The sequence below is a fragment of the Cuculus canorus genome, chromosome 12 (genome assembly GCF_017976375.1).
Source record: "Cuculus canorus isolate bCucCan1 chromosome 12, bCucCan1.pri, whole genome shotgun sequence".
NCBI lineage: Eukaryota > Metazoa > Chordata > Aves > Cuculiformes > Cuculidae > Cuculus > Cuculus canorus.
In genome coordinates, this window is record NC_071412.1 from 19,255,439 (window position 1) to 19,280,806 (window position 25,368).

Sequence of the window (25,368 nt, forward strand, 5' to 3'; positions counted from 1 at the left end):
GCTTTTGTCATTTCTAGTGTTCTAGGGGCACTGAAGAGAACTTAATCAAGGACCATTAATTTGGAACGTCAGCTCCACTGCACAGACACACACAAAGGCACGAAGATTTTGAGGAGATTAAAAAACACTTCTTACATGCAACATTTGCTGCTTGCAGACAGACTAGAATTTTCTTGCAAAATTACTGAACGGGAAACACCATTGAAGCCACCCTGGAGTTCCAGGTGTAGATGGTCCAGAAGGTAACGCATGAACTCATGGGCATCCTGTTGCTGGTATCCCCTTAAAAGAAAAGGAAACAGCAACAAAATCACCAGATATACAGAAAGCACCAGGGTCAGTTGAGAGAAGCGCCCCATGCTTAACTAAATACTGAGCAGGCTTTGCACAAACATACATATTTTGTACCAAATACAGTTTTCCAAGTAGCACATACAGCTATGTCTAGACAAACTAAATGATTTAGGTCCTTCACAGCTCACGTGCGCTCTGCGTGTCTCATTTTGAGGATGAGGAAACATTTAGGTGTGTACATTTTAAATAGGAAGAGGCTTCGCAGAAAACAACAGGGAGCAGCAAAGACATCACATTTGCTCTTGTCTTGGTTAACGTTAATTGGCCTCCCCAAACTCAGTCTGTGCTAGTAACATCCTAGGACTCATATACACAAAGCATTTCTCCTTTCTCTTTGTTACTGGTCCTATTTGACTAGTGCCTCCCCAGAACTGTTATCAATCAGCCTACTGTTCATCCCTACTTTAAAACTACTCTCAATTATGGTCACTGTATTGACATCCTATCCCAGTAAGATTCAAAAGACAGACTCCACTTAGGCTTGTAGGAACCATAAACGATATTCTCTACTCCCTGTGCACAATATCAGACAGAAGGCCACAGCATGTGACAGCAGCAGGTTTTTCTGCTACCTTCTGTAAGAAGGACAGCACTTGCAATCCTTGGAGGCAAGGATAACTTGCCTTTAACAACTGAAATCTCTTTGGGCGACAACAATTAAACCAGGTTTCCAACTAGGTTTTATAGAACATAGTTTCCTGTGCCTGCCCCATCACTTCAGGCTTTGTAAGCACAAGCCAAAGTGACTGGTATCCTGTTAACGTGCTAGTGGTTCCAGCTTTCTTTCACATGTATGTCCATCCACCTTCTCCTCTCACTCTCACAAGAAGCACAGAACAAGAATTACTGCATCATTAGTTTTTACAATACACAATTAAGTACTGAACAAATTCAAATTTTGCCTTTGATCACGTGGTAGCTGGATCGACGGAGCAGCTGACTCTCTTCTCCATGTGATTTAATGAGGTCTCTTAGCAATTAATCATGGACATGTTCTCAGCTAACTGGGAATACAAAGGGGAGCGGGAGAACCCCAACAAAGAGCACTTTTTCTTTTAAAACTGTGATAAAACCCACAGTGCTGAAAATTTGCTTGAGGAACTTTAATGAACTGGTTTCTCACTTAGTCTAACAGGAATTACAGCAGACACTAATAGGGAAGTTGTTCAAGGACATTACAGGTGACGTTCATTTGCCTACAATGTTTTGGTTGCTGCTTTCAGCTACTGGTATTAAACTTCCTTGATTCTCAAAAGCCAAGTGAAATGTACTTGGCAGTGTGAAGAAGAGAATAAACAGATTTGTGTTATTTGGGTTACTCATCAAGTGACATGTTCACAGCATCTTTTCAGCACTGCTGGAGATGTAACAGAGAACAGAACATCTTTACTACCTGAGAACATGGAGCAACTTACCTTCATCACAAAATATCCTAACAGGTTTCAGTGCTCCTTTGAAAGAGGTTCAGGGGCCAGGACAGGGAGACCTTTGAGAGGAATGATACTTCAATTTACTTGGGTACCCTTCTTTTTCCCTTTCTTTTAATTGTCTTTTGTTTCAGTATGGGCACAAAATGCCTATTGTGTGCAAGACTTTTCCTTATAGCCCTTATGTAACGTCCAGCTGGTGACTAGAATATTTTGAGAGAATCAAGGAAGTTTCAGCCAGTATATTTGCAATTAGGCTTGTAGGTGCTGTGCCTTCTGTAATCTGACTACATCACTTTCTCACTGCAGCCAAGCTTGGGTTCTGTCAACACCGTGCACTTGGCACTCACCTACCAGTCATTATCATAATTCTTCTGCCACTTGGAGCACTGGCTCTAAAGTGCAACTACTACTATTTTAGTATTTGAGACTGTTTTCCTCTCCAACACTGCTACATGTAGCATGTGGTAGAAGGCTGGGCAAAAAAAAGCACTACTGACAAACACAAAACTGTTGATCAAAGCGAAGATCCTTTTCAAAGCATATTTGTGGGCACATGGGAAATCTACATAGAATGCATCCCGCGGATTCAGCAAATTTCAGAACAGGACACCAGCAATACAAGCCTGCAATCAAGAATACTGTTCTTATTCTACAAAACTTACCTAAAATTTGGCATGATTTTCCAAACAACGTAAAATAAAGACTCTGGACTAAATGCAGTTTGGCTTCCTTGCCATAAAGCACAGAGTGTCTTTCTGAATTCTTCCACCAGTGAACTGGAAAGAAAGTAAAAGCTGGTGATTTATATGGGTTTGTGTTACATGTTTACTAGCTCAACAGTACAAATATTAGGGGTTACTTTGGTTAAGATTGTAATGATTGAGTAAATATCCTTTCCAGTACCTTTTATGTCCAGATTTTATATTCAAAATCGCACCCATAATGCTGGAGAGAGTCACATTTCATCTGCTGAGGACTCAACTGGAAATCTATCCACCTTTCACCATTTCACTGCAGACTCTCCTACCACTATCCCTTTAACATTTGCTCAAACAAACTTTTTTAGGATGTTCACTTGCAGACACATCCCCAGGACCCTATTTTAGCTGTAATACAGTAATGTAATGTCTGGAGTACATAGAACTACCAATTCCTAACCTTACTTTAAATTCAGTTACACTCCAGTGCTTTCTGCTGTATCTGCATGCTTCCTCCTGCAGCACCAGACCCATACGAGCAAACTGCAAGCAATACAAGTGTCTTCTTTTGTATAGCCTTCTATTTTTCCATTACTCTGTCCCCTCGTGAATTATTTTTCTATGATTCTGCAATACTGAAAGCGTATAGCGGGTCTGCTACCCAAGCAGCTGCCGCTTGCCATGAAGTTCAGTGCTAACAAGCTTACACATTGTTATCCCCCTGGCTCCTGGTATGGTAAGTTCGCCTGCCTGCTGTCTTCCCATTCCTCAGCTCCACAGCAGGCAACTCTTTGAAGTAACAGCAAAACTGCTGAATGTTACTAGAGAAAAAGAAAAACAAATTAAATCTTTAAAGGGCAGAGAACAAGAGTATATTACAAATGCATAAATACAACTTCATGCAGCAGTAGAGGATGGCAATGACAAGAGGTTCAAAATACAAGAAACACCGCAGCAAATACTCATCTTTTGTAAACAACTGAGCAGGTCTGTAAATATCACTATCTCAATTATCTGAACTAATTACATTTTGGCTCTGCTTTGACTAAGAGATACCCTGACAGACAGAGGTATCAGAATGCATTCCCTGACAAACCAGACTGCATCTTCTTAGGAGGTTAATTCCATGCCTACCCCCACCTACCCATCCCAACCTCTGCTACTGCAGTCCCGGTAATGAAACGTAAGAAACACGTGCCTCAACTCCTGCTAGTGAGCCTGGAAAGATGGAAACAAAAATGGAGAACAATACATCCAGCTACAGCCCAACTCCATAGTCTCCCAGTGAAGTAGGCAAACTCAAAACTTCAGGACAATCACAGAGCAGTGGTGGTCCTGGTAGCAGTGAAATGAGGTCTAACACCCCAGCACCACAGTGCTCCTACTCATTTCCATGTGATCTCATCCCTCCAAGCGCCCTCTCTGCTTTCACAGTGAGGATGAGCATTGTGTCAAGATGTTCCAGGGCCCTCGGCCATAAAAGGGCAATCTCCTTTTCTGCTGAGGATACGGCAGGCTTCCTCTGGAACACTGCATCACAAGAAGTCCCTCACGCTGTGTAACACAACTTCATGATACCTGCACGCACCCATTCCTGCAAATCCTGGTACACTTTTGTACAGTGGTAACTTGCCAGATTTTCTTGCCTAATGCTACAACACACAACCACTCTTGCAGAGGTGCAAGCAAAGCTTCAGAGGTACCTTAGCGACTGGAGGATTGCATTCATGAAACAAGTATTCCCCAGGTTCCGAAGGCCTGTGGCACAAAGGGCAGTGGTGCTTCCCTGGAAATGAGCACAGTTAAGTTAAAGAAAGACTTATCGTTTCTCCCCCACGTTCTCCTCACAGAGCTGTTACTGTTACATCAGCATAGATTTAAACAGCAATAAATTGCCCTGTTTGAAAAGTGCAGTTTCAAAGCCAAACCAACCACCTCACCAGCTCAAACTGCCCTCAAGCTCCACCTTGACATCAAACCTGTTTCTTACTCATTCCTGCCAACAGAAAACTCTACATTTTACCTGCGCAAATTAATCTAGACTAAGACAACACAGAGTTAATCAGAGGCTTTCATGGCAAAGTATTTGTGTGTACTTAACATATACACACACACTCCAATAATGTTCAGTGAGAACTGGACAGAAATTTCCCTAAGCTGCCTTCAAAAAAATGAAAATATCGATCTTTATCCGTCTAGTCCTATGTCTAATACGAGCGTGTGGCAGGCTGCAGGTTATTTTTAAGTCACCAGCACTAGCCTTCTGTCTTATTGGGGATTTGTGGCGGCCAGGAGGGTTTTCAAAAGACAGACAACAGCATTTATTTGGGAAAGGAACAGTCAAGTTCGACTGTGCAAAGAAAAAGCCACGTGTTGAATGAAGAGAAGTAAAATATATACCATTTACAGTCTAGAAGTTTCAACAGATTAGAGCAATGCCACCCACAGACAAGCTTGCTTTTTGCCAAATAATTTTCAGGGGGGGCTGAGTGGAGAGGGAAGAGAAACGTGGACAGTACTGCATTTACGATTTACACATACACAACACATTCAGAGGACTCTAATCTGACTGGAGGTAGCACGTTTTTAAAGGAACTAAACCACTGCAGACTTTGCAAAACAGCAACCAACCTCTTTGCTCCCACCTCACCCTCTTATTTCTATTCACACTCCTCTCGAGAACAATTTCCGTTCGTAACCAAGTTATTGCTCCTCACAGCTGAAGATGGCCAGTGCTTTGACTACACTGGTGTCCTGCAGCCCCACGGGCCAAGCAGTAACAGCTCTGCTCTACCACTCCTTGCAGTTGAGTGAGGTCACTAGCTCCCCTCTCCCTCCCCAGTGAAGATCAGAAACTCCCTCAACCCTGTGATACACAAGAGACATTTGGTTTGAGGCATTCTTTGCCTGGAACAAACTACGTAGCCCTTCGGCTGTCTAGCAAGAGCTGGATCATCCTCTGCTGAGTGCTATTCTGCAGATGGGAAGTTAAAATAGCAGGAAGATAAAAGTGAGAAAGGCTTTCAGAATAGCCCACAGTTCCTTCTGAAAGCAAGTTTTATTAAGATCTTTTAAAATATGTTGGTTTTTCCCTTTTTCCTAGTAATTACTCTGTTATCACCCTAGAAAGAGACAGTGCCTGCTTCTCTACCTTCTGCACTGTAAAAACAAACCAAAACCACAAAATGCCCTTGCACGCTAAGAAGAATTACTATCAGCCCCATAGGTATTAGCTCCTTCCCAGCAAGATCAAACTGCCCTGAAGCTCCACATTGACAGGAAACCCTTCTTAGGCACAGGGAAGCTCCAAGTCCAGGTCAACAAAAATGCAGAGGAATACTGAACCTTCTTTTCTGAGAAAGGGCTGTTCTACGTGTGGTCAGCGGGTGAGAAAGTCAAAGTCTGGGTACGTACTTCAAAGTCTAGGCCAACTATAAGCCTCAACAGGTTTAGAAAAACACCTTAGGCTCACTGTACCAGATCCGTCATACTTACATTTACTTTTAATAACTTGCTGTTCAGAGATGAGTTTTCCAATAGTTTTCTTTTCCTATGTCTGTCTGATGTAAAGGCTGAACTGTTGGAAAGTAATTAAAAGAGAACTTACTACACAAACAAAATATAGTGTGAAAGGGACAACATATGATCACCCAAAGGTTAACATTGTGATTACCTCAGCCATCAGTTGTCATTGAGACAGCCAAGAACTTCCAAATTACAACATATGCTTTTCAAAGGCTTAAAACAGACTGCATCTCCCTCAGAGTACCGATGCACATCCTATTTTCAATACTAATGTCCAAGTTAATTTCATTATGTTATGCATACTGCAGTATGTGCCCTGACGGGTGCTTGTATTGTCATGCTACTTTTCATCTCAAATACTGATCTTTTTCCTTATTCAAAAAAATAGGTAATACAGAATTTTCCATAAAATATTTCTGTCACAAGAATCATCTCAGCCTTTAAAAAGACAACTCAAAAAAAATCAGGGTAAATTAAAGTTATTGAACATCAAAAGAACCTTGAGTGCTAGTACTTGCGTATTAGAACTGACTTTTCTTATTTAGATAAAAATACATGAGGTTATAACACTTGTGTAATACTAATACAAAGTTATAAGAACAATTAATTATCCTTTTCCATATCACTGGAAATTACTGGCCCCTCAATTCTACCAGTTTATGACTTCTCTCTAATCTAATATGAAAAAACTTTTTCCAGATTTTAGGGGGTTTTCCTCTCTCTTTTTTTGTTTTTAAATTAAAAAGCCCTCCAAATATTCAAAAACTGTCATTACACACAACAGAAGCCTTCTGCAGTGTCATTTACCTCCCAAAGAGCTAGATCTCCTGGACATTTCCAAAATATTAATGCACTTCTCATTATGCTTAACCATCCTTACATCTCATTACGTACCTGAGAAGCCCATCAAAAACAGCATGGAAAATAATGGAAACGTTAATATTACAGCAAAGGAAGTGACATGCTTTACTTGGGGAAGAGCCAGCAAATCACAGCAAATTCTTAGCAGGAGGCCTACTTGAACTCTGGGGCACTCAAATGCATTTGGAAATGCTGTACGCACACATACATCTGCATTGCAAAGACTGCAGTATCTCCCACTCAGTGGAACGGCGCCAGATAAAGGCAGAGGAAATACATGTCTCTTTGTACAATTCTAAGTTCATAAGCCTTCATAACCTTTTGTTTGGAAACCAAACTATGCAATTAATATGAAGACTACTTCCCCCTGCATTTTCACTTCAATTTCTCTGTTCCAAAAACTTATTCTGGTATTGAAAAAACTATGATTCTCCCCTGCTTATATGGAAAAAGACAGTAATTATTGGCTAGGTAGCAAGAAAGCTAATTGATATCTAAATTCCTGTGCAATTCCTGATTTGCCTTCTATAAGATTCTCTCCTATAAGAAACAGAACATAGGATACCAGCGAAGATCAGCCAAATCCATTCGTTCTGCACCTCTGTTTTTCAGTGATGAAAAGTATATTTAATAAACACACAGAGTAGCAAACACATATAAGGACCAAAATAAATATATTAAATACGCTGTCTGGATGTAAACAAACTACTTACTTTTCCAAGTTCTGTAGGTGCTCTCTGACCTTCTGTACCAGGCCCAGCTTGGTATCATTGACTACAAAATCATCACAGCGGTAACTGCAAGAAAAACATGTATGAGAATGTGCAAGGGATTTCAATGAAGTACTCCAAAACAGTCATGCAAGCCTGCATGTGAAAAGCACCGAAGGGATTCAGCAGAAGATGACAAGGGGAACAGTGGAACACAACACCTATATACCAGGCCTGGCTCCCTCTGAAAACTACCCTAGAGCAAGAGAAGGCAAAGGCACTGCCTTATTACATATTTTTCCCTTTAGCCCAATTCTTTATTAGAAATCAGAAGCATCATGTAATGCTTGTCTCAATGCAGAACTCCAGTTCAACAACAATTCAAACATACACTGTAACCAAACGCAGTATTAGTAGATAATCCATAGAAGATTTATCAGAAAAGACCGGCTGGCATCAGGTAAACAGAATACAAAGATTTTATCCATGTATGGCATAAATAAATTTATTATATTACTGTAAAGCCATCTTTAAAACCCAAGATGCTAAACAGATACATACATAACAAGTTTCTGCTACAGAAAAAAGGCGAGAGAAGAACTAAGATATTATGCAATTTGTCCAAAGTCACACCAGAAGTCTGTGGCAACCTGCACCTCCTGCTTTAACCACTAATATCACTCAATTTCTCATATAGCTTTTTATATACAGAAACTCTTAGAAAATTTAAGCTAGTATTTTGAACTTTTTCAGGGTACGCATGCAAAATTAACTGAGCTGAAAAAGAGAGAAGCTAGTCTTCCCCACTGCCTCAAAACAAAGGTAAAATGAAGCCAAAGCAAAGCAGCCTCTCAACAGAAGCACGAGTTACCAGAAGTCTATAATCCTACAATGTTCTATGAAGAACTTCCATTTCCCAAGAAGCTTCTATTTCTGAAGGAACAGAGTAAGGAGGCCCAGCCCTGCAGAATTCACACGCACACATCGGCTAGCCAGCAATTCTGTGCAGCCTCCTCACGTCTCTCAACAGAGGTGGCGAGCGGAGTGGCAGCCTTACTGCTATGCACAGGAGCTGCAGATGGCGTCTCGCAGTACTCCTGCCGGGTTAGCCAAGAGCTGGCTCAAGGACTAGGTAACCCATATTCTGGTGTGAGGAAGGAAGGCAAGAAAGACTTCACACCACTTGCACCAGCTCTTTTGAGCACACTGTGACAAAAAGCGCTCCTCACAACTTCCCTTTCCCACATCCCACCCGGGTAACTCAGCTCAGAGCACTGCCTGCCAGGCCTGTGCTTACTGTGAAGCATGAATCTGCGCTTCACATTCTGGCAGGCAACTGAACACTTCCTGTGAAGAAAACTAACTTATTTTGGATTTGTTTAACATGAGAACTGTTGTTATTTCTCTCCTTTCACTTTGGCACAGGACTGACTCAAATACATATTACATCCTCCTCGCCTCAGGTTACTCCTTTGCTGGAGCAGACCCGTGCTTTCTAAGTTAACAAAGCTATCGACTCCACACACAACTGGAACATGCAGCATTCTCTGTTGCTATGTAGTTCGAAGGCAAAATTATTGCTAGTATTAATTCAAACCCTGAATTCTTGAAGAGTAGTACAGAGTTGAGAAAGTAAAGGTCCTTGCCACTGAGAGGGGTCTGTAAATACCAAACAGTCCAGGATCGCTGCTGATTTTTTCCTCTGAGAATAGAAATTAATGACTCTCAAGATTTTCAAGATATGCTGCACATAGCAGTTAGGGATACTGACACAAGATCTAGAAATTATAAAATAGCTACTGCCAGTAATAGAGTTTTTCTTTTTAAAGACTGTGACCAGAACTAGTTAGTTTGGGAGGGGAAGAAGTCTATGAACATGCTTATTTTTCAGCCATGTTATAAGCAGTCCTATTGAGCTTTACCAGCCACCAACAGTCACCCAATGAAGTGTTTTTGCATTTGCTACTCTTGCAGGACACCACCCAGGCCAGCCCAGGTGAGAGGTGAACACAGAGCAAGTGGATACAGCATAGTCCAACCCCTCCTTAACACCAAGCGTGTCCACACCCCAAGTAACCAGCTAGTTACCTGCTTCCCTAGTTGTGTAGATACCAATGTCCACAAATGGGGAATAAAAGCAGCTGCAAGCTCACCAAAAGCCTCTAAGACAACTGAAAGATGATTTAATACTTGCACCATGCCCTAAAGAGCACATTAACCTTATTTTTAGTCTGATCTCACATACCACTTACATCTTCATATAAAACTGCAAGTTAGCACCTGCCCCAAAGATGGAGGAATAAAACCAAATACGTCATTAAACATGAGAGTCCTTGCAACGGTGGAAAAGTGGTTTAAGAGTCACTTAAAAACAAGACAAGCTCCTTCCATTTCTCTGTTTAATGTGCAGGTTTTTTAAACCACCTTCCCTGCAACACCAAGATTCAACATTCCTACTACAACTAAAAGCACTACTACTAATCTGTTTTGGATAAACAAAGTAAACAGCATAAGAAATAGTTCATGTTTAAATAGCTTAAAATTTGCTAAGGCCTCACCCCTTAAAGGTAAACTGCTAAAAGATTACTTCCTATATTGAACGCTGACATTCAAAACATGTCTGTTTTGCGATCCTCAGGATTAACACAAACTAACAATCCACTTACAATTCTACAACATAATCGTAACAGCGAATGTACAGATCAAGTGCTACACTTCAGGCAGGGTTCCTTATAGGAATTTACACAATATTTTCCTCTCAACACATATTCTATTTTTAGCACTTCTGCTACCTCCATGTCTTTTCTGGCCTCCTGGGCTGCTACAACGGCAGCGAGCTAGCGACTGCGTGCCCTGCTCTAGGGAACGCTTTGCTTAGTGCTGGCCATTTCAGTAGGTCACAGAACTTCACGCTAGGTTTAAAAGCCCTAACTGGATTTGAAGAATGACCTGACAAGAAAAATAAGGAAAATCCAAGTTCCCTTAGTTGTGCTAACACCTGATACAAGTAAACTAAGAACCAAAGTTTTATTGTCTTGATAAAAGGCTTTTAACCTTTTTTAATTTACACTGACTGTAGAATGCAAAATAATGGTCCTAAGCAATGCAATTTCTGGATACCTTTGTGCTAGCACAATATATCTGGTTTTTAAAATAAAACCAACATCATGGAAAAGAAAGACTAAAAAATACTTTTTTAAAGTCCCTGGCACTTGGTTATTTTACTGTAGCCCCTGTGGAAGCGGGGGAGCAGGGGAGCACTGGCACAACCAGGTCCCTTTAAGAGATAACAAGGAGGCTACTGGGTCAGAAATCTGACCTGCAAGTTGGGTCTGGGATTAAATGAGCACGGGAAACATATTATGCAAATACATACACAAGGCAGCCTTTCTTCTTCTACGCTAACCAACTGTCTGTGCAGCAGCACAAAGAAAGCAAATGTACCAGAGTCCTCTTTCAGGCAATGGGTTTCTGAAAGCAGGCTTCTTAGGCGGATCATCTTACCTCTTGTGCACAAAAAAAACCCACTAACATGGCAATAGAAAGCATCATACCATAGCCTGGATCCAGAGAAACAAGATCTGTACTTCTTGTAAACTCTTTGTGCCTAGTACTTAAGACCTAACTGAAAGGCTGATTACCTACAAAAACTGGAATTTGGGAACCTGTTTTTGTCAGTGCTCAAGGCCTCAAACATAACTCAGTCTGGAGTTTAGTACTGCATCTACTGACACAAAAGCAAACAAAGAATCAAGAAGAGAGTCGCACATTCATAATAAATAAAAGGTTATCATTCTCTCAACTCCTCCACCATGAAGACTGAACAGGCAAGTAGGAGGACGTGGTGGAAAGATCAAAACCCTCTGGAACGCAAATCCCTAGTTGCTCAATGCTTAATGATACCTCAAGCATGCCTGTATTTTTCAAAACATCAGCAAATGCATAAATACAACAGAAACCTCATCTCGGATGAAAAAAAAAAAATAATTAACCACCATCGCACCAGAATGGAAACATTTTGCTTTCAAAGCTATGTTAAAAGGCTGTGATCATGTAAAAGAAAATGTACACATCTAGACTTCCTGGCTGAGATGCAATTATAAGGGACTGTTGGATCCAGTTTTGGTTTACAGGAAGACTGCATGTGAACTAGAAACAAAACTTGAATAGATCATGGTAGCTTCAACAGTCACAGTATTTCTTCCCCCTCATACTGAGACGAATAGCTAAGGCAAACCCTGGACTGTGCTCTCACAGCTGCATGAAAGTGTATGACACGGCCAAAGAAAAGCAAAGGATTAAATAAATGCTTTTTGCTTAGAAAACAGCCCTTAAAGGCCTGTTCACTGCTATCACCATGCAAGCCAAGAACACAGTAAAGTGGGACCTGTAGGATGAAAATGGAACAAGAGTATTCTACTCAACTCTGTGCAGTAAACAAAACTGCAAATAAGAATATAAAAGCCAGCACTGTACCAAAATGTCTCCATTTTTTTTTTTACAGGAAAAGTAAAATTCAATTAAGTCTTAGGATGGTATTTTCTTGTCTTCTAAATTAATCAGGTTTCCCACACTCATAACATAAAATATTAATTTTTAAATAAAAGTTCACTTAAAAGAAACATCATTACAGCACTGTCTGTTGGGCTCTTTTCTATACTGAAGGAGCTAACAAATTACATTTTAAAATTCAATGTCTACGGTAGCTAGTTACAATTCAAGTTCATCTAACTATTTCCTTTAACTGATAAGCACTATTTGACAGCAATCATTACAGTACTGACTGAATGCTTTCTGCTTCATCTATACAACTAAGCTCATTTCCAGTGAGAAAACAGGTGCAATAACACACCAAGGTACATTTTTCTGATTATCACGTGGGGAAAAAATGAAATATCCTAAATGAAAGCAAAGATATGCTGCTTTTGAAACTTGTTCGGCTTCCTATTAGCAGAGGAGAGTTCTAATTTGCTAGTAAATCAAACACAACAGGAACTCCACAATTAGTTCCAGTTCATCCACCGATGACTCAGCGTTCTGCAGAAAGGACATCACATGCTAAGCCGCTGCTCATCTGTCCTACCACAAACAAGCTGTGAAACACCAGTAAGGTTCCTAAGCAGGTGCCCACCTGCTTCTCCCAAGCACAGTTTGTTTCAGTAACTGATCCCACAGTCCTTAGTAAGGCAACGCCCATACTGCGCTTGGGATAAGGTCAGCAGGGTGCTCTGACTTGCCAGCTCAACACAGCAAGCCTCAGCAAGTTGGGTATACTGTTTGTCATCATAAATTCAGATATCATCAAGACTTCAAATACCCAGCTGAAATTCCTCCACACATTATTACCTCCAGAGTGACTAAAAGACAGATCATACTTCAAACAAAACAAAACAAAAGCCACGATACAGAATTCTGTTATTAACAGCATTAACCGGGGAAAGTCAAATTAGCTTCCCACAGCTGTTCCAACGTTGGTAACCTGTGTGTACGTATCACCTAGAAAAACTGTATTGCTTCTAACGCTTTCACATAGGAGCATATCAAAATGCTGGCCATTTGAATAAAATGTATATAGAAGCAAAACCCCTGTACATCAACTTTCTTCTATGCTTAACACCCATACAGCTTTTGTCATTGCTGCATGCACCATCCGAGAAATTTTTTAGCTGCTCCAAACAAAATCTCTTCAAATGAGACCATTTAACTGTGATTTTACTTGCAGGGGATAAAAGTATTTGTTACAGAAGTATTTCTCATAAAACCTGGTACCCAAACTTCAGCAAACAGATTTTTCCCTGATGACGCACACAAAAGACACCCATCAGCAGAGCCATATACTCAGTGATTTCACAAGATCATAACACACATTTCCCCAAGATCTGCGCTGTTCAAATCCTACACTGCCACACCAGACAAGTAACAACACACAAGGGAAACCACGAAGCTAACAGGGAAGCAGCTGTCAACTGTTGCTTAGCGGCGAAAAGGATGGAAGATGCTGAACACACAAAGCATTGCTTTCAATAGACTTCCAGTCTTTGATTCCTAAGAAATAGGGGAGATTGGGAACCCAACATTACCAGCCCAACTATTGTATCTCCCTAAACAGTGCTCATATCCCACTCTAAAACTGACAAAATATATCAGCCCAGGCCATTCTTCCATCCATTCTTCCATTCTTCTGTGCTTCTGCTACTTAATCCTGTCTGGGATACTGCTTCCCAAGCAGATTCCATCACTTGCTCAAACTCATACAGGTTGCACTGAATCACCAAACGAAAGAAGCCTTTCTCTCAGAATGAAGGAAAAACACTAACATTGGAAGAAACCGCAAACAAAACACATACATAACACACCTCAAGTTCACATCTCTTTGGCAGGAACTATAGTGCATTACTTTACTTTCTGGTATCCTGACAAATAAAGGTTATATGAAGGGGTCACCAATTTGACAGAAAGAGTAACTACAACCAGACAGCAGCTTTTGCAATTGTAAGGTTCAGTTCTCAACATACCCCAAAGCAAACGGAAACAACTCCAAACCACATACATAGCATTTATTTCAGAAAATTTCTGCTAAGTCATCTGAAATACAGGAGTTTAGCCACAACCATGTCCTACAATACACATGCAACAGAAGAAGGTTATTTCGTAACTGTTTTTGAACAGCCAGGCCTGGAAATCAAGAGATCAAGTGCTAAAAAATTGATCAATACGATGCTTCACAAAAGTCTAACGTTTTCACCTCCTAGTATATAAAAACTTGTCCAATTACAGCATTTAAACACTTACCAGTATGTACTGTAACTACTGCAATCCATACACACAGTATGCTGGACTTTCTCCTGCTTCTCTGTTTTCTTATGGTTGCTCATAGGAATCTGTGCATCTTCATAATGTTTTTTTGCATGGCCATTCACATACCTAAAATAAATGAAAACCAAAATAAGTCTTATACTTTTAAAGCTATTTAATTGACATTCATTAAAAATAAGAACAAACAAGGCAGTCTAATAAGTATCTACTATTTACACAGGTATTAAAAGAGGCAATTCATTCATGTGAAAACACTGGTTATATTTTCAATTTTCTTTTTGCCTCTTTACTCTCCCATGTTGCCCAAACTAATCTCTTCGTGTCCTTCACAGCAACCACAAATTGGCATCCTTGTACCAAACCCCAGGATCTGGGACCTGAACAGACTGATGCACCTTCACAACTGAGAAAATCATTAGGTCTCTTTTCCATACCTGTAACGGGAGTAGTTCTACATATTTCTTTCCCATATACTTTTCTTATGGCTCTACCTTTTTCTCCACCCAGCACTCATCATGTTTGTGATTCAAGAGTGTGCTGACTCCCATATGAAAGCACACCTATTTTAAACTTTACCATTCTGCAGCATGATTTAATATTAGGGCTTTCTGTTTTATAAAGCTCATAAATTTGAAAGGCTTTAGGGCTTGGGGGTCACCTAACTGAAAAAGAAATCTAAAAGTCTTTTGCTGACATAATGAGCATTTTTCACATCTAAACTCTGAGATCTAGAAAAATCAAGCATCTTTAATTAAAGAAAACATCATGACAAATGCAAGAGCCTGAAGTATCAGCTGGTAATCTGTACCACGCAGAAGTGCAGGGTCAGGTGAATTCCTGCTTGTTGCACTGCGCAATGCCAGCCGACAGAACTGCACATGCTCCACACGAAGGTCCCTGGATCCTACACTTGTTCTCACACGCAGGTGTAAACCACACTGCGAACGCAGCCAGGCTAGTTAAGGCACTGGAGCCTCGGGGCTCCCGACACTGCTGTGCTGGCAGAATCCAGCAGTGATTAAGTCACAACCCAAACCAGACAGCTGTGCTTGGAGGAGCCGGTTTTCTGCCCAACAGTGCAATGACGGGTTTACGCTCCCACCAGAACTGCTTTGCTGCCATAACAGTCAGTAATGTTCCCAATGGCTCTCAGCTGGAGGAGGCACTTCAGTGGAGATCTGAAAAGCTTTACTTCTTTTCCTTTAATTTCAAACATAATCTGAACAGCAGACTACACTGCGTGCTTTCATGATCAAAAGTGCTCCCACTACAAGATATATTACACTCTTAGAAAATTATTTTCCATTTTAAGGATGGAAGCAGTTTGAAAAGTCAAAACAAACTGTATAAATAACTGACTCAAAGCCTACTAACTGCACATGAGAAAGGTCATATGTGGTATTTTTTTAAATGGGTAACAAGTAAAATATTCCTATTTATTTCACACCATCACATAATGTGAAGCAGCTCCCCCACTCCTTGCTCTCACCAAGTATAAATTTATAGAAGAAATTAATAAAGAGGGGAAAAAAGGGGGTTTGTGCTGAAAACTCTGAATAGGAGACATTAAAATTGTAGCATTTAATGCTATCTAGATCAAAGAAATAAAACAGAGTTTATTGAATCCACTTTAACAAAGTCACCGAGTTTAATGATGCTTTTCCAGAATAAAGGCACACCCTACTGAGGAAAACAGTTCACATCTCAGATACTGTCTAAATGTCAGCTCAAACTGCGTTCTTATTAGTAAGTGCATCTCAAATATTATGTAGCATCAAATTTTCTACAACTTCCTGACATATAAATAACAGCCTTCACTGTATCACTGCTCTACAAATTCTTGTGATGTACTTCAACTAATACAGACAAAAACCCCGGTATAGTCTGACGGAATTCTGAGGGCAGCTAGTTCTTACATACTATGACAATAACTTTGTTTCCAAACTATGCTAGAGTCATTTAAGGTACTTTCTGTCTCAGCTGGACAGTTGGTATTTTTCTCAAAATAAGCTACGCCAACTTTGGATTTGTGGGTTTCCAAGAATTCTTAGTGGTTTAATCCTACTCCAATAGAAACACCTTTTACAGAATGAAACTTCACAATAATCCATGCCCTTTTTGAGCTGAGAAAAAAAAAAAATAATCACTGTACACTTTTCTTTTGAGAAAAAAATGATGTTGAGCATCGCCTCTGGATTCTCACAGGGTAGCAAACAAGTATGGTCAGTGTAAATATACAGTATTAAACGAGACCATGAAAGGTTTATTTCAGGGAATTATAAGGCATTCATGAAAATTTCAAACAAACTGCCTCAGAGTCGAGCAACAAAGGCAAAAGGCAAAGGTGGGATGAAAATATCTGCACGCTAACACTTTGTACCCACCTTCCACAATGGACACTTGAGCACGTCAGACAGACCCATGGACTTTTATTTGACCGGCACACTGTAGAAGATTTAAAAAAAAAAATGGAGTGTTAAACGAATAAATGAATTGGCTTCGATATTACAGTTGCATAACACATCCCAAGCGTCAGTCACAGCTCTGCTGACTCCATCTCGGCGGCACAGTTACATAAAATAGGCAGTCATGTCCTTTAACCCCTGTCAGGGACTACACTAACAGACTGAAGAAGCTGTCGCCAAAGCACATTAGCCGCCCTCTGGCTTGGGTTTTGGTGGCAGACTACAGATTTACCTGTCATTAGACCCACATGAGGCCTACTTGGTTTTGAAATACAACACAGAAATAACAGAAGCACAAGCAGCAAAAGCACTGGTAAAGTTTAAAAACCTTCCTTTTGGCTTTTAATAAGGCAGTTCAGCGAACACAGGGAATAAAAGCCGCAGTGCTTCACTTTTGTTTCAAAGTAGTTCTACAAGAAGCCCTTTTAAAGATATTGCAAGAAAGCCTGGCAATCTGATAAGAAGCACACAGAATAAATTACTGTGCAACGCATGACGACACGCACCATTTACACAATAGGTATTCCTGCGCTGCAGTGCTGGTAAAAGCTTTATCCAAGATTTCACCCTTTTAGTCATGCACAAGAAGCTGAATGGCAAAGCTAAGCACAGTGCTGTGCTTCAAGACACTAGATCTTACGTAATTTTTCAGCTGTCTTCCAAGTCTAGAAAACTTAAAGTCAACAAACATGGATTTTTTAAGATAAAGGGCATAAACAGAAAAAAAACCACCAGATACTAGAAAATGATGAAACTCCATCCCAGGGTACAGTTGCAGGCACAGGATATTCCAGCTCCCACCTCAACCTAGCCCAGCAGCAAAGTCTGCAAATTCAGATTAGAAACAAAATCTCAATAAATAACCAATATAGACAGAACCCAGTAAAACAGGCAAGGGAGCAAAAATTTCCATTAGTCAAGAAATGTATATGCATCTTTATAAACAATAGCAATTTTGGAACTACAACTAAATTGATATTGAGCCCTCAAATTTTTAGAGGAACTCCAATTTAGATCATATAATTGATGGAGAGATGCTATGATATGTAAATGCTTAGATTTTAACTAAGTAAAACTGTTAACAACTATCCATTACCACAGAACTTACAGACATAACATCGCACTTTCAAATACCCAACTCGTACAGAAAATGAAATGCTAAATGCACTTCTGTCAGAGCAGAAAATACCAATAAAAAGGCAATTTCAATTATCCCTGAAATACAGAAGGGTGTGATACCACCTAATTTCCTATGCGCTATAAATAACTGCCTCTTGGAGCAGCGAGTCAAGAGTGACAGAGGAAAAATAAGAAACAGGAGAGTCTGGCAGGCTAGGGGGAATAAGGGACAAAGAGCAGAGGATTAGATCCTAGCACATATGTAAATTATTTATATTGTTATTTATTGTGGGAAAGCTTGAGAACAGCCTTCCTTGTCTGGAGTCACATCTTAGAGAAAGGAACTGGGAAACTGAGAAAACAGAACATGAAAGCTGCTCCAGGGCAAGGTCACCTGAGCAGGTGGATTCAAGATTCCTAGCAAAACTCAAAAATACATTTTTTGCTGCAAATCACAGTAGCTATCAAATTGTTAAGAGCAAAGATTATTAAAGAAAATTAAACTAACAAAAGTTAAAGGTTTCTTTATCTAATTAAAAAGAAAAGGCATGGAAGGGGGGCAATTTTCAATTGGGAGAGAAATGAGTAGCTTAGCTGTTTAGAAGAGGTAAAATGCTTTTCCACCATTACATTTCACCCTTTTCCACCATTACATTTCACCTTTTTTATTTAAATCAGATGGAAAAATAAACGTGCTAAGCCTGCTTCTTAAAGAGTTGTTTTCTGGATTTGAATCCATTATTACAAACAGTTGCCACATTTCAATTCACCGGCCCAAACCAGAACATGTTTAAAACTAAGAAGTTTACTGTGTTCACTAGAAAAAAAAAAGTGCATGTTTCAGAAATATTATTTGAAGTAACTACTTTAAACTGCTCAGTAAAGACTCTAGAATTGTTTTCCTCAACTGCCGTAATTATTACTTTATTTCAGAAACGCATTTTCTCACTTCTGTTTTCTGGGATCGGTTTTTCAAAAAGAAGCTTTCCTTTTTCTGAAGTTGATGGGTTTCCCGCAACTGTGATGATAATCTCGCAATAGAGGACAGCCAGGTAAAGCTGTTCTCACATCCCCAGTTAGAAAAGTGGAAGAAATTCATCTAAGTTGACTAAAATGTTAGCAAGAAAATGACCATTGGGCACTGGCAAACAGAAGAGAAAGGGAAAACCTTAAAGAGCCAGGAGCGGTTAAAAACAGGCTAAATGGGCCATCAGTCTAACCTGATACGATTTTATTTTCCTGAATTACACAAACTGAAAGGTAAAAAATTAACCAGAAGGAAACAGAAGCCAAACCCACTCAGGCACTCAAACACAGATTAAGTGCTGCATGAAAAAATCACTACCCTACACTTTCCTTGCCAGGAACATGAAAGAGCCTTTCACTATGTTATCATCTGTGGGCAGAACTGGTTCTCAATCAGTAGGTCAAAGCATTATGATGCAAACTACCGTTCTTACTTTCCACCAGTACCAAACAATTTCCAATTCACATTCAGGTATTTTAAATACCAGCACTGCTTGTTTGTCAAGTGTTAAATTCTGCTGAAGTAGTGCTCATCCTGCAGAGTTCACACCAGTATTAAGTGTCCTGCACAAAGCCAGCAAACAGGTCCACCAACTCTGCACAATGCCAAAAAAACAGTGACCACTAAAATGTTCCACCTTTCATTTCGGGAAATAGGAAAAGATGGCTCATTTGTTCACTTTAACTTTTAGCCAGAACTTTGCTCCAATTGCATCACATTAGAAATGTGTAGTTTATCTTCTGCACAAACATCTCCACCCACAAAGAACTCAAATAACATGGAAGTGACTCCCACAAGATTAAATACAGAAGCCAGTATTAGATTTGTGACCCACAGTTGCTCCGTTCTGAGAGGATTACACCACTGATTTTTTTAAAAGGTTGCTGAAGATCACATTCTGTACCTCGCTGAGGCTGGCTCGGTAGAGCTCTGCACTAAAGCTTGGCTCTCCAGGTATTCCTTAATTCAAACCCTGAAGCAGTTGCCGTCTGTTACTTACTATTGATAAATCGGATGAGTCCGGGAGCTTCAGGTGTTAGTTAGGACTCCTGACAAGAGAGGCACCTTGGAATCCACAGCAAAAGCACAGTCACTGCCCTGAACTGATCATAATCTAAATTAGAGGTCTTGACAGTTTGGCTTCATCTGTAAAGAAAGCGCATGCTATTCCTTTCGGATGCAGTACTGACTGAAGGCACTAGGCTTAAAGGTAGACCAGAAACAAGAGAGAGAGATCTGTAACAAATCCCTTCTCAGTTCAAAGCACATGACACAGCCCTGGAACTTGGCCCTTGGGTGTTCAGGACTTCCAGGATCAGACAGTTAACACAGAACTCTGAGGAAAGACTCTCAAAAACCCATTCACACAGGTACATGTCTTCCCTCAATAATTAGTAGCCCAACAGGGATTTGGGTTTGGGTTTTTTTTTTAGTGCTATTTACAAAAAGAGGAGGAAGCATGCACTACATCAGCACCCCATACTTTGGAATAAAGTTATGTTCAGCAAACATCTTAACCACGCTAAAAAAACCCCTTGATTATCCGTGTTTGTTACACCTTATTTAGTGGTACACAGCCTAAGAAATGCTACTATTTTTCTCAGCTCGACCTAAAGTGGCTACTGCAACCACTCCCAACTGACTCATTTTGATGTATTTTTAGGATAGCTTTAACTGGTTAGGCAAAGAGGCTAACATGTCTGAAGAAAAGGGAAAGCAAATCTGCAATGCCACAATACTGATTGAAGCAGTGAGCATTTGCCATTTTACATCAATATCAGCTTATTTGGAAGCTTAGAAACATGATTTTTCATTGTGTATCAGGAAGGGGAAATTCTCATACAGAACAATTTCTCTAAGCAAAATCTGAATCTTCATTTCTCATACAGCCCTCTGTAAATGAGGAGTGGCACCAATCCCCAAGAGAGCAAACAATCCAACACCACTGCATACAGACTCGTATATAACTACGGGAACATTCAAAGATGTCCCTCCCCCTCCACTTTCCACTCTGTAAATCACCCTGATGTTCATCAAGCCATGCCAAGCAGAATGAGTAAGATATGGCTAATCAGTTTGGCACTCTCACCGCAAGGCCCCCACCCCATCTTACCCTCGTGATCACTCAAATATGTACTCCCGAATCTTCGCTTTTTTTTCATTACTGAAAACAGACTCCAAGCTCGGTTCTGTGGAACATGAACACTCCTGACAAACGCTGTATTCTACAAAGCTGCCCATTTCCATTGTAGGAAAGCTACAACTACATAAAAGCATACAAACAACCCGTGAAACTAATAGTTCTGTTTAAATAGCACACTGCATGATTTAGAAACTGGCAAGAGAAAAAAGCAGCAGGAAGAGGAGGAGACAAACAGGAAGCAGCTCCTATGAGGCAGCCAAGCAAGGGAACCTGCGCCGTGCAGTGTCTCAAGAGCAGGCAGCAGCCCTGGGAGCGATGCAAACCAGCCCCTTCGCCCATCCAGCAGCGCAGGTGACCTGAGACCAGAGCTACTACAGAGCTGTGCTCACATCCAAGTTTTAAAAATAGTCCTTCATTATATCACCGAAGAAAAGGCCATGAAATGAGGTCCTTTCCAATCCAAATCGTTCTACGACTCTGTGAAAACAGCACATCAACACAGTAAGAGCCACACTTCAGTCCTTCTGTTAAGAGCATGCTAAATGAGAACAAGATTAGGGTCATTAAGCTATTTCCAATCGTCTCCGCAGCCTCTACAAAATGCCCTGGACTTTGTTCTCGAAAGGAGGTGAACCAACACTACTATCTTACTTGTAAAATTACATGGTTAAGCTACAATAACATAATGACTAGCACAGAAATATCTTTGGGCTAAGTGACCTTCTTCAGTCCAGTTTATGTTGACATAGTAGGTCAGCTATACGGATACAAGCGGAACTGGAAAAGGCCACTGTGACTCCCCCTCGGCGTCTGCAGAAAGAACAGTATTGAAACAGTTGTGGCTGCACCAATGTACTATTACTGTGCTGAGCGAATCATCCCACAAAAATAAGCACTTGGTGACAAAACACATATATAAACTACATAGGTACAGCATGCTGTGTGTGTAGCATGTGTACATGTGCTGTAGGTATGCATGTGCGTATACACACATTTTATCAGCATATCAGAACTGAGCCTACGAGTCCTTACACCTTAGTCCTTTGTCAGTTTACTTGCAGGCGAAGGTGGAACACCCCAAAACTCAACACCACAGAAAACTTTTAATGTGACACAACAAAAGAGCTCTGAATTAAACCCCTAAAATTTCCCACATGCAATACACAAGAATTATTGCACATGTGAGTCAGTAACCTACGAAAGCCAGTACTCCAAGAAGGGAATTGCTGAAGTCGTTAGGCTGTGAGAAATAGCAAGGAGACAAACATGTTGGATTTTGTCCCTCATCTGGGCTGACGTGCTGGGCTGCAAAAAGGCTTTGCCCACCACTGGAATTTACAGCTCTGGAACTCCCTCTGGATGCAGGCAAGTCTTTCCAAAGACTGAATAAATCAGCTCAGGAGTTTTCCCCATGCAATAACCATTCATTCAAGATGCGGATGCCTCAGGTTTAATGTATACTCCTCCTTCCCTTGGAAGACCTTCCTTACAGACTACTCCCTAGTGCTGTGGGAGGATGGACATTTCCTCCTGTTAAAGATGGCACTTCCCAGGAGTAAGTAGTCAGTTATTCAGGGGAACATTAAGACAAAGCAAGAGAGAAAGCGTGACTTTCATCAAGTCTAGCATTTACAGCTCTTACCTAGGCTGCAGTGTCTGCAGCAATGAATATCCATGCATTCTACATTCAAAATCCACCAGATGAAACATTCAGTTGTTAGAACTGAGATTGGAACCAAAGATTTTCCACTAGCAACGAACTATCCAAATCACAACATTACAGAGCCATGTGCACTCTCTCCTTCTGGTCCACAAACTCAATAAAATAAAAACAGCATATACAATAAAACAGTGTCTCAGGGCAAAAATCAGAAGCCTTACTCATGACAAAAGATCAGTCAAGACTGCAGGACATCTGGATACACGTGGAATCGGACACTGGCACTGAAAAAATCACTTTATTAGCAGAATCAAAGCAGCCTAAAAAAAACAGAGGTGTCCTCCAAGGTAAGTTGGTATTTTTACAGGCAACATGTAAAAATTCTTAACATGCAATGTAAGTTACTCAGTACTAAGTACATGTTTTAACACAACCAATCTTGTTCCTAGTTTCTAACTTCACATTGTTTTGTCTATTTAAAAAGGTAGTTGCTATAAGTATACATGCAAGCTTTATTTTCTGACCCTATTGTCTGTTCACATTCAAGAGGAATCAAAATTAATGAAATGAGCACCTGAACTAAACATACCGGCAAAATCGTAAGACATGACAGGCAATGACACATACAGAAGTGCTCTAAGTCCTAGCAGAATCCTAAAGTTATTTTATAATCTAGGAGTGAATTCCAGAACTTAAATACCAAGTCACATATCTGTGGTTGTTTTATTTTTATTTGAGGTTGGGTTTTCAGGGCAGGGGAGTCAGGAGTGATGTGTTGAAACTGTGTATACATGTGATAAAAGTATCTGCTCTGCATTTTAAGAACTTATGGCCAGTCATTCCAGATGAGTAACTGCAATGAAAACTAAGGGACTGGAAAAAGGAAGTAGAAGTTACAAGAGTATTTTTTTTAAACCTCTGAGTAGCCTAACGCCCCATTCTACACAGAGAATGCAAGAAAATGAACACTGTAAGCTTTGAAAACTAGACACGTTCTACAGCTTGCTTACAAGCCAGCTGTTTTACTGTTTAGGTTTTAAAGAGCATTCCCATTTGTTTCCAAATTTAATTTCACTTGAAGCTCTTGTTTCTGTCCTACCCTCAGCCCCACTACAAGAAGTTCATACATGGACTAAACTCATGCTAAACTGTTTGATATTAGAAAAGGAAACGTTCTATGAAAAATATGTAAAACATTGCAAAATTTGTCCGGCATCTTTATTGCCATTTTAGTAAAAGAACAATCTAGACAAAATGAAACCAGACAGAGGGGAAATGGGTTTTAATTACACTATTTAAAATGTTTTGTTTTAAAATCAGCTACCACCCACATACTAGAGGAAAAGATAAGAAAAGATGAAATTTAAATCACATTTAAATCAAAGCAAGAGAATTCACAAGGAAGCAAGTTTCCTGGCAAGCATTACTAACAATACAAAAATGTCAACCATTCTTTCAGTGTTTCATACCTTCCTAATAAAGGGATGCACAATAAATAGAAGTCTCAACAGTATCAAGTCTTAGCCTGACTCAAATCACATTCAAATGTAAGAGAACTCCAACAGACTCCGAAGAAGATAGAAACAAACTACCCTCACCTTAGAGCTATGGGGGGGGGAAAAAAAACAGTTATTCTTTCTATTCTCTTTCATTCTACATCAGAAAGATTAAGTTTTTAGTGAGGAAACAAATAATAAGCCGTTTTGTGATAGTGAGTGAATTTATGAAATGAACTAATACTTGTGCTCACGCATAACAGTACATATGGTTTCCTCCTCTTTGTCACTAAATAAAAGCACTGCTCAGTTTCATAAAAGGAATTTCACAGATGGTTACGGTGAGGCACTCCATTATAATGGAAAGCCATATATAATTCAGACATACTAAAAACAACCTTGCGAGAATACAAAACACGCATAGGTGAACAATTTTTCATAGAATAAATAGGTCACTGAAATCCCCAACACATTCCTAACACTGAAGAACGTCTGTCAGAGAACAATGCCATTAGCTTCATCTGCATGTAATCCACCTCCCCGGTGAGGCTCAGCCACACTGGCTTCCAGTTTGGTATTCTGATTACACCATCAGAATTCAACACTGAAAAACCTGGAAGGTAAAAAAATGCACGCTTTTTTATCTGCCTGTATTCTCAATCCAGTCGCAGAAGAGCAGACAGGTAGGTAACAAAAGCTTCTTTCAGGCACTGCAAACAGACATGTCAGTTCCTGAGGAAGTGGTAACCGAAGTGGGGGGCTGAGGGAAGGGGAAAAAGGTGCAAAACCAAAGTCAGATCACCTATAGTAGCAACGTGCAAAACCAGATAAAGAATGCTGCGCTGCTGCTTCTGTTATGGTAAAAAAGGACACTGAGCTCTACCAATCACACAAACAGATTCTAAGGAGTCAGGCTACAATGGTGCCATGTTTTTTGGTAATTCAGTCTTTCTACATTTCAAGTCAAACTTTAGGTCAAGAAATATCAGCAGTTGATCTTCCTGCACGAACCACATAAATCACACGCTACCAGAAAGAAGCAGTGAGAAAATAGGCATTTTAAA

The 25,368-nt window shown here is 40.2% G+C and overlaps 1 protein-coding gene across 6 annotated transcripts in view; it reads right to left on the reverse strand.

Moving 5' to 3' along the window:
- USP3 (ubiquitin specific peptidase 3) overlaps positions 1–25,368 on the reverse strand; it is a 48,026-nt gene that overhangs the window by 9,159 nt on the left and 13,499 nt on the right. For 4 of the 6 annotated variants that reach the window (XR_008451864.1, XM_054077665.1, XM_054077668.1 and 1 more), the window contains exons 2-9: positions 16,779–16,839; positions 14,371–14,502; positions 7,582–7,665; positions 5,978–6,059; positions 4,186–4,268; positions 3,190–3,303; positions 2,447–2,560; positions 136–282 (exon numbers count right to left, since the gene is read on the reverse strand). Coding sequence is in view for 5 of the 6 variants with exons in the window: in XM_054077665.1 (XP_053933640.1) it covers positions 136–282; positions 2,447–2,560; positions 3,190–3,303; positions 4,186–4,268; positions 5,978–6,059; positions 7,582–7,665; positions 14,371–14,502; positions 16,779–16,839 (817 nt within the window). In the remaining variant the exon portion in view is untranslated. Of the gene's footprint in view, positions 1–135; positions 283–2,446; positions 2,561–3,189; positions 3,304–4,185; positions 4,269–5,977; positions 6,060–7,581; positions 7,666–14,370; positions 14,503–16,778; positions 16,840–20,005; positions 20,026–21,118; positions 21,315–25,368 lie in introns of those variants that run through there. The other 2 variants (XM_054077669.1, XM_054077670.1) reach the window with 2 other exon arrangements.